Source organism: Miniopterus natalensis, chromosome X (assembly GCF_054644295.1).
Source record: "Miniopterus natalensis isolate mMinNat1 chromosome X, mMinNat1.hap1, whole genome shotgun sequence".
Taxonomy (NCBI): Eukaryota; Metazoa; Chordata; class Mammalia; order Chiroptera; family Miniopteridae; genus Miniopterus; species Miniopterus natalensis.
Genome location: NC_142103.1, coordinates 83,143,228 through 83,160,389, shown reverse-complemented (window position 1 = coordinate 83,160,389; position 17,162 = coordinate 83,143,228). Strand labels below are relative to the sequence as shown.

The window sequence follows — 17,162 nt, the reverse complement described above, 5'->3', positions numbered from 1 at the left end:
ACAGTTCAATTTCTAGTATACAATGCTCCTATAATGATAAAGGACAGAGAATAACCTGATGTAAATCACTTCAGTCATGTCCATATTTTTATCTTTTTTTTTTTTTTGCAATATGAATAGGCTGAAAATTTTCCAAAATTTTAAGTTCTGTTTCCCTTTTGATTAAGCATTTCATCGTTTATTTTTTAATATTTATATATATATATATATTTATTTTATTTTAAATTTTTATCTTAATAGCAAAGACAGAATGTCCTTTCCTATAATAACCTTTTCTTATTTTAATGTCTCTAAACACAAAATAGTTTCCTTTTGAGCAGCCTACCTACAAGTGAACTAAATGACAGCACGAGTCACACTGGACATCATCTCCTGGGCAAGTCCCAGGTCAAAAAAGCCTAGAAGACCTGGCTCTGAAAACACTGTGGAAATGACACTTTAAAGAAAGAAAAAAATAAAATAAATATATTTCTCTAACTACTTTTTCAATTTACACTTGAAAACATATAATCCAGCTTCAAAGAATCAGGAGATATATTAGCATACATAGCATCTCAAATACAGGTTAACTTACATTCCTTCTGATAAGGGATTTGATGTCAGGAAAAGCTAAACTAGGAACATATTTTATTTTTATTATTATTAATTAATTAATTAATTAATTTTAAATTTTATTATTGTTTAAAATATTACAGATGTCCCTTTTTCTCCCCAATGACCCGCTCCACCCCGTTCCCTCCCCCTCCCCAGTTCCCCTCCCCACCACTGTCCATGTCCCTGGGTTGTGCATATATGCACACAAATTCTTTGGTTACTCTCTCCCCCTCCACCCACCCGCCCTCCTCCATCCCTCTGACATTCATCAGTCTCATCTATGCTTCCATGTCATTGAATCTATTCTGTTCATCAGTTTATTAAGTTCTTTAGATTCCACGTATAAGTGAGATCATGTGATATTTGTCTTTCGCTGCCTGGTTTATTTCACTTAGCATAATATTCTCCAGGTCCATCCATACTGTAGACACTTCTCCAAAGAGGACATACAAATGGCCAAGAGACACATGAGAAAATGCTCAACGTCGCTAATCATCAGGGAGACGCAAATTAAAACCACAATGAGGTATCACTTCACACCTGTCAGAATGGCTCCATCAACAAATCAACAAACGACATGTGCTGGCGAGGGTGTGGAGAAAGGGGAACCCTAGTACACTGCTGGTGGGAATGCAGACTTGTGCAACCACTATGGGAAACAGTATGGATGTTCCTCAAAAAACTAAAAATGGAGCTGCCTTTTGACCCAGTGATTCCACTCCTAGGAATGTATCCTAAGAATCCTGAAACATTCATCAGAAAGGATATATGTACCCCGATGTTCATAGCAGCACAGTGAATAATAGCTAAGATCTGGAAACAGCCCAAGTGCCCATCAGTAGATGAGTGGATAAAAAACCTGTGGGACATTTACACCATGGAATACTATGCAGCTGTAAAGAAGAGGAACATATTTTAGAAAGAAATCATCAAGACTTATTTAACTCTTAATTAATTTAAAAATTAATCTTTGAAGTGATTTAATAATAAGGCAAATAAAAGAAAAATTGAAAATAAGAATCAAGAGAAGGATGTCAAAATGCTAACTGTACTGCTGACAGAACTGAAGAATGGAGCCTCAGGGCTGACTCTGGCTCTCCTGACAGCCAGAGCAACACCATAAGTTACAGAGTTCTCCAGACTGTGACAAAGAAGCACACCAGCAGCTTCTTCAGTGAACCAGGTTTATCTTGGCTCCAAATTTTAAAGAAGTTCCTCATACAGGCTTTTGATAAGGAGGCAGAGATACTATGACCATTACAAACTGTATTTTAACAACATATATCAAACAGACTATGATGTTTCTGATAGCAACTTCATTAAATCTGTAAGTATAATTTTCAGAACCTATAATAAAGATAATATTTAAAAATGTCACATGAATAAAAGGACAACATAGCTAAAATTGTGTTTAACAATTATCTTCAAAATGTATGTTGACATCTAATGCTAAATAAGCATAAAATTGTAACATATGTCAAGGTTTAAAGTTCTATTTTAAATGCCTTCTGAAAACACATCATCAATGAAAGAAAATGTCAACGCTGTCTTCAGTTTACTGAGTTGGTATATCCTAGCCTAAAGGAAAGGGATGTGCCCCAGCTTGAAATGGAAAAACGTCTCACCAGTTAGTGCAGCTGAAGTGTTAGATCCAGCAGAGAGCTGTTTAAGCTGATACTGGGATGTAAAAAACTCAATTAGATGAAAAGTGTTTCTATCTTCAGCGTCACCAAGTCCTAGCTGGCCTTCATTATTTCCTCCAACTGCATATACTTTGCCCCCTTCTGCACATAGAAAAGAAAACATCAGTATACTACAGCCATCATCTTTCTGAAACAGGCTAGTGTATACCAGAGAGTTTCTCGATTAATAGTGAAGAAAACTGAGAGCTGATATTATCCTGTAATTTGGTGCACAACTACATTTCATTGTCAAAAATGAAGCAAAACAAGTAAGGCTATACATTTTTGTGAGATTTTACAAATCATTCCAGAGTCCCAGTAGCAACTGAAATGCATAGAATGTGTGGAATGTATTTTCTTACTAATGCAGGACTTTATTAACTCAGAGCAGAAAAGAGGAATTTCCAAATTAGTTTACAACCTAAATCAAACTATTTAAAAAATATATGGTTCATTAATTTTAACTTCCATACCCATTAAAGCTAAGATTTAATAGGTAACAAATAAGTAAAATGTGGCAAATCCAAGAAGAATATAATTAGAAACCTAAAAAGTCTATGTTGTATATTTCTTTTAATTTTATAGCTAACTAGAAAGGCAGTATATAGCATTGTGTTTAGGAGAAAGGACCCAAGAGCCATATTTCCTGGGTGCAAATTCTGAGTTGCTTATCAGCTGTGAGCCCTTGGGCAAGCTGTACTTAACCTATCCGTGTCTCCTTTTCCTCATCTGTAAAACAGGGATAGTAACAGCGCCTACTTCATAGAGCTGTTATAAAGTTTAAATTAATTAACATTTATAAAATTCTTAGAACAGCATTTGGCTCATCAGAAGCACTATAAACATTTTTTAGTTACTTTATTAATTAAATAAGAAGTATATCATGCCTACATAATAAACATTGCCAATAAGCTCTGAAGTAATAAAGATTTTTTGAAACATATACATATTAAAAATTAGTGATATCCATCATAAAAATGCACATGAAGTTAAAGCCTCACTAAATAATAGGGGAAACTGAGGGCAAAATCAGCCCGAATCAGTAAAAATTGAGACTTTTTAAAATGAAATGTAATTGAGGAGACAAGACTGGCCCTCAAATGGAAGATACTACAAGGCCACATGGAATTAGACCACACAATTTACATGTATGGAGTGAACCAGAGTTGGTGAAATGCTTAGCATAGTTCAGAGAACCACATGAGTAAAAAGTTGAATAGTCACCAAAAGCTCCACGGAAGAAGTAAAACTAATACTGCATCTTAAAAGAATCTGAGAAAGAAAAGACATTTCAGCAAGGGAAAAGTATGAATAGGGCAGAGAGGTGAGCAGCCAAGGTAGTGAGAATAGCCTAAAGACAGAAGCTGTGTGGAAGGGAAAGGAGGTAGGAAGGACTGAATGGCCAAGGCCTGTATGTCTAAGTGTTCCAGCAGCATTTGTTGAGAAGACTACCTTTTCTTCATTGAATTGCCTTGGCACCTCTGGCAAACATTAGTTGGGCATATTCATGTGGATCTATTTCTGGATTATGTTCCATTAATTTTTGTCTATCTTTTGGCTAATAGCACACTCTCTTGATTACTGTAGCTTTGCAGTAGGTCCTGAAATCAGGTAGTGCTAGTCCTCCAATTTTGTTCTTTTCAAAATTGTTTTGACAATTCTAGACACACACACACACACACACACACACACACACACACAGAGTCTGTTTGGATTTTGATAGAAATTGTTCTGACTCACATCAATAGGGGTTGATGTGAGGGTGCGGATGGCTCCCACTCACCTGAGAAAATAATAGGAGCAAGAACAGGAACAAGCAGCCCCTGAGATGTGCACACGGATAAGGAGGTGCTGCCCCTTGACATAATCCAAGGAAACAATCTTTTTCTTCAGCCATTTACCCCTTATTTGCATATTTTCAAAGGCAAACAAGTGTACTAACCACTTACATTTTAAAAAATCCTAATCTTACTGTTTGTTGCCAAGGTATCAATTCTATTAATTTTACAAACTCACAAATGTACTGGAACAAGACCTCATTCCTCAAATTGGGCAGGAAGTCATACAGATTGAATACCATACCTGTTGAAACTAGGGTGTGGTTCCGTCCACAGGCAACAAGTTTCACCTTTTCAGGTTTTAAAGCTAAAAATATGACAATTAAAATATGAAATGATTATGAAAATGATAAATAATATAGGTCAAATGGTAAATAAAGTAGTAGAACAGACATTTAAACCCAGGCCTATCTGATGGCAAGGTCAATGTTCTTAATTACTAAACTAAAAGTTTTCAGAACTAGCTGTGCATCAAAATGACCAGGGGATCTCTGAGAAAAATACACAGAGCTCAGCACTACCCCTGAATACTCTGAGTTAGTAAGTCTGAGCTAAGGTGTAGGCGTCTATATATTTTTAAAAACTCCACAGGTAAGTAATATGTGCTGAGATCCACTGCATTCTGTTATGCTGCCTTGATACCAACCTGATCCTTTACCTAATCTGCCATCACCATCAATTTCACCTTCTACCTCACTCAATGAAACACTGTAAGTCCACTATTCATAGGTATATACCTTTGTTAAAGTTCTTCATTCATTCACACATTCAAAAAAACCTTTATAGAACATATCTTAAATGCAAAATGGCTGCAAAGATCACTAAGATAGAGTCCCTAATATCAAGGATCTAAAAATCTAGATCAGGGGTGGGGACCATCTGGCCGTAGCGCAGTATACAGCCAGGAAAATCATTAGGTCTGGCCATGCCAAGCCAACTGAAGGAGGAACTCTAAATTTAATAAATCTAGGAGCTTTTTTTCATAGCTAATTTTTAAATTGATAATTTTGTATGGCCCGCAAATTATGTTATAAATATCCAAATGGCCCTTGGCAGAAAAAAGGTTCCCCACTCCTGGTCTAGACACTACTGTTAGCTTGTCTATTAGATAGTAAGAGCCATAGGCACCGTGAATATACCCAAAGGTTTAGCAGATTGTGCCCAGTAAATACTTTTTGACCAAGTGGAATACTTTAAAAGTTCTATAACACCATCTATAAATTGCACTGAAATTTTGAGCTAAAATTAAAAATTTGGCTGAGAAGATAAAGAATGCTCCTCCTGTCACATCTCAAGGAATCTCCATCACCATTCAAGTTTAGTTGATGTTCCCAGGTTATACCTCAACAGAAGTTTTGCACATACAGTGAAAAACTTTGTAAAGGTACTATAAGCCCCCTATTTTCTGCAACAGTCCTGATTGAAAATATTTTGTCCTGTTCTTGTAAGAACATTAGTACTAATCAACCCCTAGTCTTGATGTTTTGTTTAGTACATCTGTTCACTAAATACAGCAGAGTAAAGTGTGTTTTATAAAACCAGAAACTACATGATGTCCTCAAATCTAATAAATGAGACAGAGCCCAAAATTCTAACATTACATTTTTGCTCTTTGTATATAAAATAGTAATATTTAAGTACATTTAAAAATAAGTGGGGAAAGGATGTTCAAATGCAATATAGTAGAATCATTACTTTCTTTGTGACATCTGGGTTTAAAATCACTGTCATTTTTAGACCCTAACATATAAAAATGAAGTTAAATGTCAATAATGCTCAAGTAGCTATCAGAAAATAAAGAACTAAAGGCTTTATTATTTATAATATATTAAAGGACTACACAATCAATATAAAAGTACTTTGGTTTGTTAAGTATTTAAAGTGATAAAGAAGAAAAGACCCCAAACCTTTGACACATGTTGGTTTGCAAACAGCTGACTTTGATCCTAATCCTAACTGGCCCCAGTTGTTACTGCCAAACATGTAAAGTTTATTATTTCCTAGTGGAAAGGAAAGAAGAAATAATAAATTGAAGCATTTTCAACATCAAGTAGTGTGAGATGAAGTCATAGCAAATAAATAAAAATGCTACACTTAAAAGGTTGTCATTGTTTTCCATGTTGAAACAGGTTACCTTGTCCATATACGTATAGCCAGATTCTGTTGGGTGTAAAAGAGTTTCTAAGATTACATGCTAACAGTTTTTTATTTTATATAAATAGATTTACTATTTCTTATTCTAAGAAAGTTGTGTGTATTGAAAATCATATTTCAATATACTAAGGGAACTTAAAATTTAAAAGACAATTGATGAATCAACTTGTCAAGAATTATCTGGCAAAATAAAAAAACAACACTTTCTATACAATTTCAAAATATTTAAAACAGCGCATCTATATATAATATTTAGGATTTTAATACTAACCAGTAATAACAGCAGTATGTTCATCTCCACATGCAAGATATGTAGGTATATCATTTTTAAACCAGAATTTGCTGGGAATATTTTCAGCAAACTTAGTTTTTCCAAATGTAAATACAGCACCCGAATCTGCAAATATATGATAGTTTCTATTTTACAACTTTTTCTATGTTGCCTGTTACTAAAATATTTTTTCAATAATTTATTCAAATTCCTTGTCTCATGATAACTTTGCCTCTGCTATAGCACTGTTTACACCCTCCTTCCTCCACCTTAATTCGGTATTACTCCTCAGACTTCATTCTAATTTTACTTATGAAATCTACTAAATTAAATACGTATTATTCATTTACTGGTATAAAGTAAGACATATACTATCACAAGGAGGGCAGTCCTCAATAACGTATAGGCCTGGTGTCACCAGGTGGACCCACTCACTCTGGTTAACACCTCATGGTTTAGCCCTTGACTGAGGGCTTTTCTCCACACAGAAACAGGACAATATTGAGTTCACCATTAGCATCACCAGGATGCAGGATGTTTGATCCAGTACCATTTTGAAGAACAAAAACCTCTACTGGTTACCAATAATCATTTAAAGACACATGGACACCCCAAATAAGAGACCAGATCCAGCTTTTGAGTAAATCTCAAGGAAGATGATCACACATAAAGAAACTAATGGGTACCAGAAAGGAAAACGTAGTAAACATAAGTATTAATAAATATTAATGCACAAGAGACTACACAATTGGAAAACTTGAGAACGATTATGAGGCGTGTCATTTCTAACTGACAATTGAGATGTGGTAGGCCAGTTTCTAGAATAGGCTCTGAGTTTCCCTAGAATGAATAATTTTAGCAGTTTTTTCCTGCTCTGGCTTCCCAGGAAAACTTCCACCATACCCTGGCCCCAAGTCAGAGTTTGGTGGTTCTGCTCTGGCGCCCTGGCCATCTACTGCCAAACAGTATAGCTATTGTCATTTTGTTTACTTTCTTGTATCCCTCACTAAGCTGTGAACCCCGAGAGGACAGGAATCAAATTATATTAGTCAAGAGCATGGCAGAAAACACAATACTTATTTCAGTGAATGCATGATTCTGCTCCAATCCAGTGTGTTTTCCTTCAAACTGTTGGTCATGAATAATTAGTGGTCAGAAAAATCAGTTTATTGGGTCACGATGAGCATTTTAAAAGTATTATAGAAAAGATCTGAGTGCATCACAAGTGGTTAAAGTACTGCTCTTCATGAAATGCCTATTTCTGTTATCCAGTATGTATGAGGTAACGTATGTGTGTCGTCACAATGTCAAACGTGCTTTAAGGCTCAGCGGGAAAAGTCTTAAAAAACACACCACTCGCTAAGGGCTCCCCCTTCACCCCTTTCTAAGTCATTTTCCCATCCTCTTTTACCTCGCGCCCCCTCACCACCTACTCTCCGAGGTATTCAATACATAAACTAGATCCTGGGGACCTAGAAGGAGGTACTCTGGGAAGTTTACAGTGAGGTAAAAACTGCCCTTAACTTCGAGAAACTCACAGAAAGCGTATTTAAACAGAACAAAAAGGACAGACACCCCTAATCCGTGGTTTCCCCTCAGTCCCTCCCTTCCTTTCCTCGCTCCTCTGCCGCTCTAGGGGGCGCGGCTGCAGCTCCGGCCCCAGCCAGGCGGCCGCGGCTCCGAACAGTTGCCAGACTGGGCCGGTCCGGAGGCGGGGCCTAGCCTCCCGCCCGCCCGCGGACCCTCCCCCTGGGCCCGTCGCCACCAAGGCGGACTCGACTCACCGGGCACGACGTCCTCAGGTTCCCCCATGCCGAGAGCGCTTCGGGGAATCCGTGTCTGGGCCGGGAAGATGGCGGGGGCGACTCGGTTGGGCCTAATGTAGTACCCCAGCCTGGACTGAGGCCGCCGAAGCCCCTCGGGCTTCCATGGCGACACTCTGGGCATCAGAGGCTACCGCGTTCCAGGAAGTCAACAAACAGCAACCTAGGGCAACCGAGGAGGAGCGTTGAGGCGCGAGGCGACACGGGGCGGGGCCAGGCGGGGCGGGAGCCGCTTGGAGGGGAGCGGTGGCGGGCGGCGGTTGGGGCGCAGGCGCAGGCGCAGACGCAGGCGCAGGCGCAGCGGCTTGTCAGAAGAGCCCGCGCGCCCTCTGGTGGCCCTGAGGGGAGGGGCGACCACGCTGCGCAGTGATGCCTGGGAGTGCTCACCATGCTCAACTCCGGTTGAGGTCCTGGACTCACAGGGATCATGCCGGGATAGTGACAGAGGTCACAAATATCACGTGCTGTCACTCAAGCTCTGTGGCACAAGCAAACGTGGGCGCACAACTGTAGTAATACCGGTAATGGTGACCATTTCTAACTAAATGAAATAGGCTAAACATCCTGAATCGCATTTGTCCCCAAACCTGACATATACTAGATGCTAATTAAATCTTTCTTGAATAAGTCAGCCCTACCTCAGCCCTGTATCGCAGTTAATGATACTCCTGTTTACAGATATGAAGATCATATGAGGGAGAGCTGGGGTTCAGTTTAGCCAGTCCAGCCTGTATGCTGAATGGCCCCACTGTGTCCTCCAACAGGAGAAGGCTGAAGTGTACAATTTGTGGCAGGAATAGGTTCAAAGAAATTTCACCAACTGCAGAACATCATTGCTCTAGAATTTGTCCAGAGATGTTATATTTTTCTTCAGTCAAACCTTAGTTTCTTGTGCATTAAAACTTGGCCATCATAAAACAGAATAAAAGCCATCTTCCAGGATGGGTAGATTTATGTATTTGTGGTAGTTTTGGGCATGGGCTCTAGAATTAGACAAAGTTGGATTCAAGGATCGTTGAATTCCTGTGGGTACAGAAATGTGTTACTGAATTTTTAAAGGGTGTTTACATGAAAATTGGGAGGGGAGATTAAAAACTATTCAATGTACAAATAACCACTTACTTACCAAAGCAAACTGGGAATTACTATGAAAGTGTTTAACAAGGAGCATTGACTTAGTGTGAGAGGTTAAGAAAAGCTTATCTGAAGGAAGGACTTTAAGTGTAAGAACTGAAGAAGAAAAAGCTGGGAAGTGTGAGACAGCTCTGGGCAGAGAATAAACCAGTAAACCTAAACGTCATGCAAAGGCTCATAAGGAGCTTGGCTCTTTCCAGGATCTGAAATAGGTGACACTGGCTCACGGCAAGGTGGCAGGGTCTTGGGCCTCTTAATCTGAGATTTTTATTCTAAGGACAATGGGAAACCATTGAGGGCTTTCAAGCAGTGGTTTGATAGGATCAGTTATCTGTATTCCTGGAATCATTCTGCTTGACTGCTTTGTGGAGAAAAAAGGAAGCCATTGAGGGCTTTCAAGCAGTGGTTTGATAGAATCAGTTATGTGTATTCCTGGAATCATTCTGCCTGGCTGCTTTGTAGTGAATAAATTGGAGCAGGGAGGAGGGTTCAGAGGCTATTGCAGAAATTCAGAGAAGCAGTCACACTGGCTTGGAATACAGGGGAATTGGCACTAGAGAGTAGCAGTCAGATTTGAAAATATTTAAAGATGTAGATTCAACAGGAAATGGTGTCTTACTATTGACTCCTAGACAGGACAGGACTACCAAATAGCTCTTAGAGCAACAGCAAAGAAGTGGCCCTAAATTATTTTGCAAAGAATTGGATATTCTTTTTAAAAGCATCATTGTAGTCACTATGGGAAAATCAGAATTTTTAAAGACTTACTTTAGTTATGATATGCTTTCATTTGTGTGGTTTATTTTTTAATTTCAAAATATAATTAAGCACATTTTGGTGCCGAGCACTCGGGAAGGTATTGTTGCAGCCCTACTCCATCCACTCCCAGGTTTCTAAGATAAGCAGACAGGGATAGGGTGGTACTATCTACTGAGATGAGGAACACTGAGGAAAGATCAGGAAGGGTTGAAGTTAGGTAGGTCAGGTGGGGAGAACATGACAGTTCATGATATCAAAGAGGAGATACTGAGCTGAGCAGGTGATTGAGCAGAAGCTCCAGGTGGAGGCACATTTTTAGCTGATGCCTTGGTCTAGGTGGTGATAGCAACTTTGGAAAAGACCGGTAGGTGAATGACTGCAAAGTGACTACAGACTGAGAAGAAAAGCAGGGTTAGGATGAGATGTAACAAAGGCCCAAATTTAATGGCCCAGCAACAGACACTGAAGCTGAAAAGGAGATAGTGTGACCAGAGAGGGACAGCCTACAGAATAGGGTTTCAACAAGGAGGCTGTGATTAATTGTATTCACTTGATGCTGAGATATCAAGTAAGGTGAAAACTAAATCCTCACCAAATTTAGGAATGCAGAGATCATTAGTGGTGCTGAAAAGAGCTGTTTGGTAGAGTTCTGGAGGAGGAAACAATATTGGAGTAGTCAGAGAGTGGGAGAACCTGAGATAAAGAAGTGAGGGTGAACATTTTGGAGACAGGAGATGGAGATGGTCTAGGAGAGAGGGGGAGATATTAATTGGAGGAGGAAAGTAAGGGGATGGAGAACTTCTGTTAAACTTGGAAAGACTTGAAAATGCTGGTGGGCAAAGTGAATAGAAGGGGAGAAAACACAGATTCAGGACAGTGAAGTGTAATCAATATAGTAAGGAATAGATGGCATCCAGATCACATGTGGAGGGACTAGCCTTAGAAGGAAAAACACTACTTTTAGTATAACAAGAAGAAAGGAAGAAAGTCTCCCCTCACAATATACTTCTGATATATATGATATCTATATACTATTGATATGTGTGATATAGATATATGTTATATAATATATGATGATGTTATTGTCTATCTCAGAAGATTGTTGTGAGATGCTAGGTAAGACATGTAGAATATTTTAAAAATTTATCTTTATTGTTGAAAGTATTACAGGGGTCCCCCCTCCCCCCCATTGATCCCCTCTACCCCACATCCACCCCCCCCCAGGCCTTCTTCTCCACACTATTGCATATATATATAGAAGTTCTTTGATTAATCTCTCCCCACCCACTCCCCCACCCTACCTTCTCTCTGAGATTTGTCAGTCTGTTCCATGTTTCTATGTCTCTGGATCTATTTTGTTCATCAGTTTATTTTGTTCATTAGATTCCACATATAGTGAGATCAATGCAGGTAGAATTTACAGCTTGGTGCCTGCAGTAGAGTAGCCCTCAACAGTATTAACTATTACTAATAAGGCTGGGTCTGCTAGATTCATTGTATTTGTCAGCAAAACCCAGGCTATGCTGCAATGCAAACAACACCCAAATCTTAGTGCTTAACACAAAGAAAAAGTTTCTTTCTCACGCTACATGTCCAACATGGGTCAGCAAAGGGATCTGCTCCACCTGGTCCTTCAGGACCCAGGCTACTGATGGAGGTTCAACTATCTTGTTGCTGTACCATATGTGATCCTAGCCTCTGATTGCTGTAACAGGGCAGGAGAGGGAGCAGGAAATTCAATGTTTCAGGGCAGAAGTAACATATATCTTCTTCTCACAACCCATTGGCCACATCCAGTGTTCTGTGTCCCTGTGCATTGCACGGAGACTGGGAAATATGGGAGTGCCCATGACATTCAGTGAGTCGTAGATACCTCTGCAACAATCCCTGTAGCCAGATGGTTTCAGGCTGTGGAGTCACCTCCCTTGTGTTGGAGAAGGCAGAGTTCAAAAGGGTATAATTTTATGACTCACTTGATGCCCACTTCATACATGGCCAACCACTAATATACTTCTCAGGAAATCGTGCTGATATACAGAAGTCACCACCCATCTGACAACATGTACAACTCTTGGCAGTTTCCCTTATTAATTCTAGTTGTTATTCATTTCTGGAGCATTTTGTGTCAACTAAAAATAGAAGCATGTATGAACAAAGAAGACGTTTGATGGATTATTCTTTTTAGCTGAACTAGTTCCTTTTTTGACAGTATTCAACAAAATTTACAAGGATTTATTTTTGAGTTGCATTACAATGCAGCTGTCATCAACGTTTATCTCTATTTGGAAGCAGATAAATGGGTATGTCTCCATTTTGAAAACTCCAGTATGAAATCCCATAAGCATCCAAATTTACAAATCAGACTTAATGGCTTCTTTGATTTCTTAATTTTTGTAGTGCAGGTCCAGGATATATGAACTAAGAATGCACAGGTCCAAAGCCATGGAGTTTTATTTAAAAAGAATATTTTCTCCCAGCCTATGGCTTGCCTTCTTCAAATTTTAAAGAAGAGAAAAGGAAGAAAAATAAAAAGAACCCAACCAGAAAAAAATCAATGAACAAAAATAGGGATGTGTACCATAAAAATCCAAATTTTAAACATTCGAAAAGACAACTCTACAATTAAAAGTGAAAATAAAACAATAAAGTTTCTTTATTCATTTTGACTATTAAATTGGCAAGGATTGAAAAGACTGCCCAGTCTAGTTAGCAGGAGACATAAGCACATTCATTCAGTTTGTGGGAATTTTAAAAGGCACGTCTTTTTGAAAAGGCAATTTGGAATTATAAATTATATATATATATATATATATATATATATATATATATATATATATATATATATTTAATTGAATTTATTGGGGTGACATGGGTTAACAAAGCCGTATAGTTTTCAAGAGTACAACTAACAAAACATCATCTGCACACTGCATCATGCTCCCATTGCCCCAAAACAAAGTCTCTTTCCATCCCCATTTATCCCCGCTTTGCCCCGCTCCACCTACCCCCACCTGCCTTTCCCTCTAAAGGCATATAATTCTTACTCATCATAATTACCTATATAGATAAATTCTTCCAGAACGTTTTTCTACAGAAATATACAAATTTGCACCAAAAATATGTGCAAGAATGTTTATTACACCATTGTTTGTTAGAGTGAAAAAAATTAAAAACACCTAAATGACTTCAATAAGCTAATGAATAAGTAAATTATTGGACTTCCATACAATGGAAGTATGATGCAACCATGAAAATCAGTATTATAGTTTTATATGTACTTATATGGAAAGATGTCTAAAATCAAATTTTAATTGATAAAAACAAGTTGCAAAGTAATATGCAGAACATTATCCCATTTCATAAAACGTAAATTAACATACATAGATGGGTGTACTATACACATAGGTAAAAATCCAGACTAATATTTACTATACTGTTTAATAATAGTTCCCTCTGGGGTATGGAATTAGATGGGCCTTCTAATTTCTACATAATTCATGTCTGTGTGTGTTTTTTTTAATTTAACACAATTTGCTTTTTCAGTTAAAAAAAGTTCAAAATGTAAAATAATAAACCAAAAAATTAATAGAAGCTGACAATCATAACAGCTAACATTTAATGAGCATTTACTACATGACAGGCACAATTGTAAGTACTTTACATACATTAGCTTATTGAATTATCGCAAAATTCTCTGGGACATGTTTTACTGAGTGTCTCATTTTTACAGATGAAGACACTGAAGTACAGAGAAGTTAAGTAACTTGCTCAAGGTCAAACAGTTACTAAGAGATTGAGCCAAGATTTGAACTTATGCCTGTCTGACTGCAGAACCCTAGCTCTTAGGACTATGCCATCTACCTATTAAGGAAAAATAAAAATATTTTAGGAAGGAAAAATATGTTAGAAGATCCTAGTTCAAATCAATCCAGAACAAACTAGCTAACCATTGATTTCTACACAAATTTTGAGCATAGAATTGTAATGATTGTGTCCCTTTATGGGTTTTATTATACACTAGATATCTGATTGAGGCCTTTTACCTATATTATTTTTTTAAATATATGTTCAGAAAGATCTAGCTTCAAAATATATCTGCAAACTCATCATGTCCCATTACCTCCATGTCCAAAACACCATCACTTTTTACCTACACAATTTCCACCACTTCTTAATTGGTGTCCCTGCTTCCACCCTAACAGTATTTACAACCCGGGAGTCAGAATGATCCTTTTGACGGCATGACATGCTTTCCTCTTTGTCAAGACCCTCCAATGGCTTTCCTGCTGACTCAAAAGCCAAAGTCCTAACAATAGCCTACAAGATCATGCATAACCTGGCTTTCCAACTCACTGAGCTCATCTCCCACCCCAAACCTGCAAGCAAGGAACTATTAAATCACTTTACAGATATTAATGATATGTAAGTGAGCCTATTAGTAAATATTGAGTCAGTAATCAAACCTAGTTTTATTTGACACTGATGGTTGAATTCCCTACATTACATGATGCTCTAATAAAATGGTTATTTTTGCAGTAATATGAGCATATTTTTGCTAGACATAACTTAGACATTTCCTCTTCTTTGGGCATAACTTAATATAGCATAGCTGAAATTGCTGATAATGAGCTTTGCCTCTTCTTTTTAAAGAGGCTCTGGGGCTTGGGGTTTATTCCTGTAAAAAGTCACAGAAGAGCCCCACTGGTGTGGCTCAGTGATTGAGCATCAACCTATGATCCAGGAGATCACAGTTCAATTCCTGGTCAGGGCACATGCCTGGGTTGCGGGCTTGATCCCCAGTGTGGGGCGTGCAGGAAGCAGCTGATCAATGACTCTCTCATCATTGATGTTTCTATCCCTCTCTCCTTCTCCCTTCCTCTCTCTGAAATCAATAAAGACATTTTTTTTTTTAAAAGTCACATAAGTGAAAATCCTTAGTCTTTGCATATTAGATTTTAGAAAATATATTTATTTTGAAGAATAATAAAAAATTAAAAAATAATTTGAAACAAGTAGATGAAACATATAAAACTTTTTCAAGAAGAAAAATATCCTTCGGGGTGACAAATAAAGGGTTACTATAAAGAAATGGATCTGATGATCTTGAGTAGCTCACACACTAACTCAGGAGATAATTTCAAAACAAGAGTTGTGGGGGTTGGGGGAATGGGTGACAAAGGTGAAGGGGACTAAGAAGTCCAAACTTCCCAATTATAAATAAGTCACAGGGATGTAATGTACAGTATAGGGAAAATAGTCAATAGTATTGTAATAACTTTGTGTAGTAACATGATCACTAGACTTATTGTGGTGATCACATTGTAAGGTGTATGAACGCCAAATCACTGTGTTATTCACCTGAAACTAATACAGCATTGTATGTAACTATACTTTAATAAATAATAAATTTTAAAAAGAGATGTGAGGGATCTATGGCAGTAGTTGTATGACTAGGCAATGCCCAAATGACTGTTTTGAAGGATCATGTAATGTGATGATAATGGCTTAGATAATTATACTCATATTATGTGCCACTTATTGGTCTGAACACTTTATTTATTTAAATTTGCATATTACAGAAGAGAAAACTGAGGTACAGAGAAGTTAAGTTACCCGAGGTCTCTCATCTAAAATGTGGTAGTGCTTTGAGCATGTACAATCTGGCTCCAGAATCCCGGCTCCTAACAACTGCACTATATTGCCTCTTGAAAGAGCACAGAGCAGTGGGCTTTAAGCTTTTCAGATTACACATCCTCATTCATAACCAACCAGCAGCCAGAAGACGTGAGAGTGCATTGATGTAGCCCATGAAATCAGCTTTCCTGGGTAGATATCTAGCAGCTGAGGCTATCAGCTGGTGCATAGAATCAGTGAGAAGACTGAGGAATGAGGCTCAGAAAAAATAAAGGCAGAGATCAAAGAAAACTACCTGCAGAAGCAATACGTGTGTATTTAAGTACTTGTATGCATTTACTGCTGTACTAATACGTTTATAATATAAAACATATACAAAAAGTTTTACAATTATAAGATAAAAAATACACATAGCAAAAAGTTCTAATATTTGGTTGACTCCACCAAGATGGATGTCTTGAGTCTCCCCTTGGGAACACAAGCCTTAATTTAGAAAATAGGCTTGGTGTAGCATGGTTTTGGATTCTGGCTTTACCACTTGTTACCTGAGTAATCTGGGCAAGTTGCTTACTTTTTGCCTCTGATTCCTCATCTGTTAAATCAGGATAATAACTCCTAATTTGCAGATTGTGAGGTTTAAATGAGGTGATGTGTACAAAATCTGTCGTGCCTGGCTTTCAGTAAACTCTTTACATATTGCTTTCCCTTATAATTTTAGTTCCCACTATTTGATTTATGGTCATGTTTTAAAACGTGTAATACTTTGTACATACTTATATAATGATGCTGGAAGCAGCCCTGCAGTTAGACTTGGTGCATCTAGATGGTGCCAGATTAATAGCTTTCTCATGCTCCAGCATTCCAGCATTCCCTGGTGCAACTGTGTCTCTGAGCAAAGAAAACTGTGGAGGAGACATGTGGAAGAACCTATGTGCATTTTACTTTGTGCAAAATGCCATACGAATTGGGAGGGAGTGAGGGAGGACTTAATGACTGTTCAGACACTTAAAAATAAATGGCCCGCCTGGCCAAGCGTGGCTTAGCGGTTGAGCATCCACCTAGGATCCAGGAGATTGTGGTTCGATTCCTGGTCAGGGCACATGCCCAGGTTGTGGGCTCAATCCCCAGTCGGGTGTGCAGGAGGCAGACGATCAATGACTCTCTCATCGTTGATGTTTCAACTCTCTCTCTCCTTCTCCTTTCCTCTCTCTGAAATCAATAAAGATATATTTTAAATAAATAAATAAATAAATAAATAAATAAATAAATATTG

The 17,162-nt window shown here is 38.1% G+C and overlaps 1 protein-coding gene across 3 annotated transcripts in view; it reads right to left on the bottom strand.

Moving 5' to 3' along the window:
* Positions 1 to 8,532, bottom strand: part of LOC107524954 (X-linked retinitis pigmentosa GTPase regulator) — a 55,779-nt gene extending 47,247 nt beyond the window's left edge. For all 3 annotated transcript variants that reach the window (XM_087829469.1, XM_016197022.2, XM_016197023.2), the window contains exons 1-5: positions 8,324 to 8,532; positions 6,540 to 6,665; positions 6,022 to 6,114; positions 4,359 to 4,421; positions 2,220 to 2,378 (exon numbers count right to left, since the gene is read on the bottom strand). In XM_087829469.1, coding sequence (XP_087685595.1) covers positions 2,220 to 2,378; positions 4,359 to 4,421; positions 6,022 to 6,114; positions 6,540 to 6,665; positions 8,324 to 8,486 — 604 coding nt within the window. In that variant the 5' untranslated portion in view covers positions 8,487 to 8,532. The remainder of the gene's footprint in view (positions 1 to 2,219; positions 2,379 to 4,358; positions 4,422 to 6,021; positions 6,115 to 6,539; positions 6,666 to 8,323) is intronic.
* Positions 8,533 to 17,162: the final 8,630 nt, after the last annotated feature.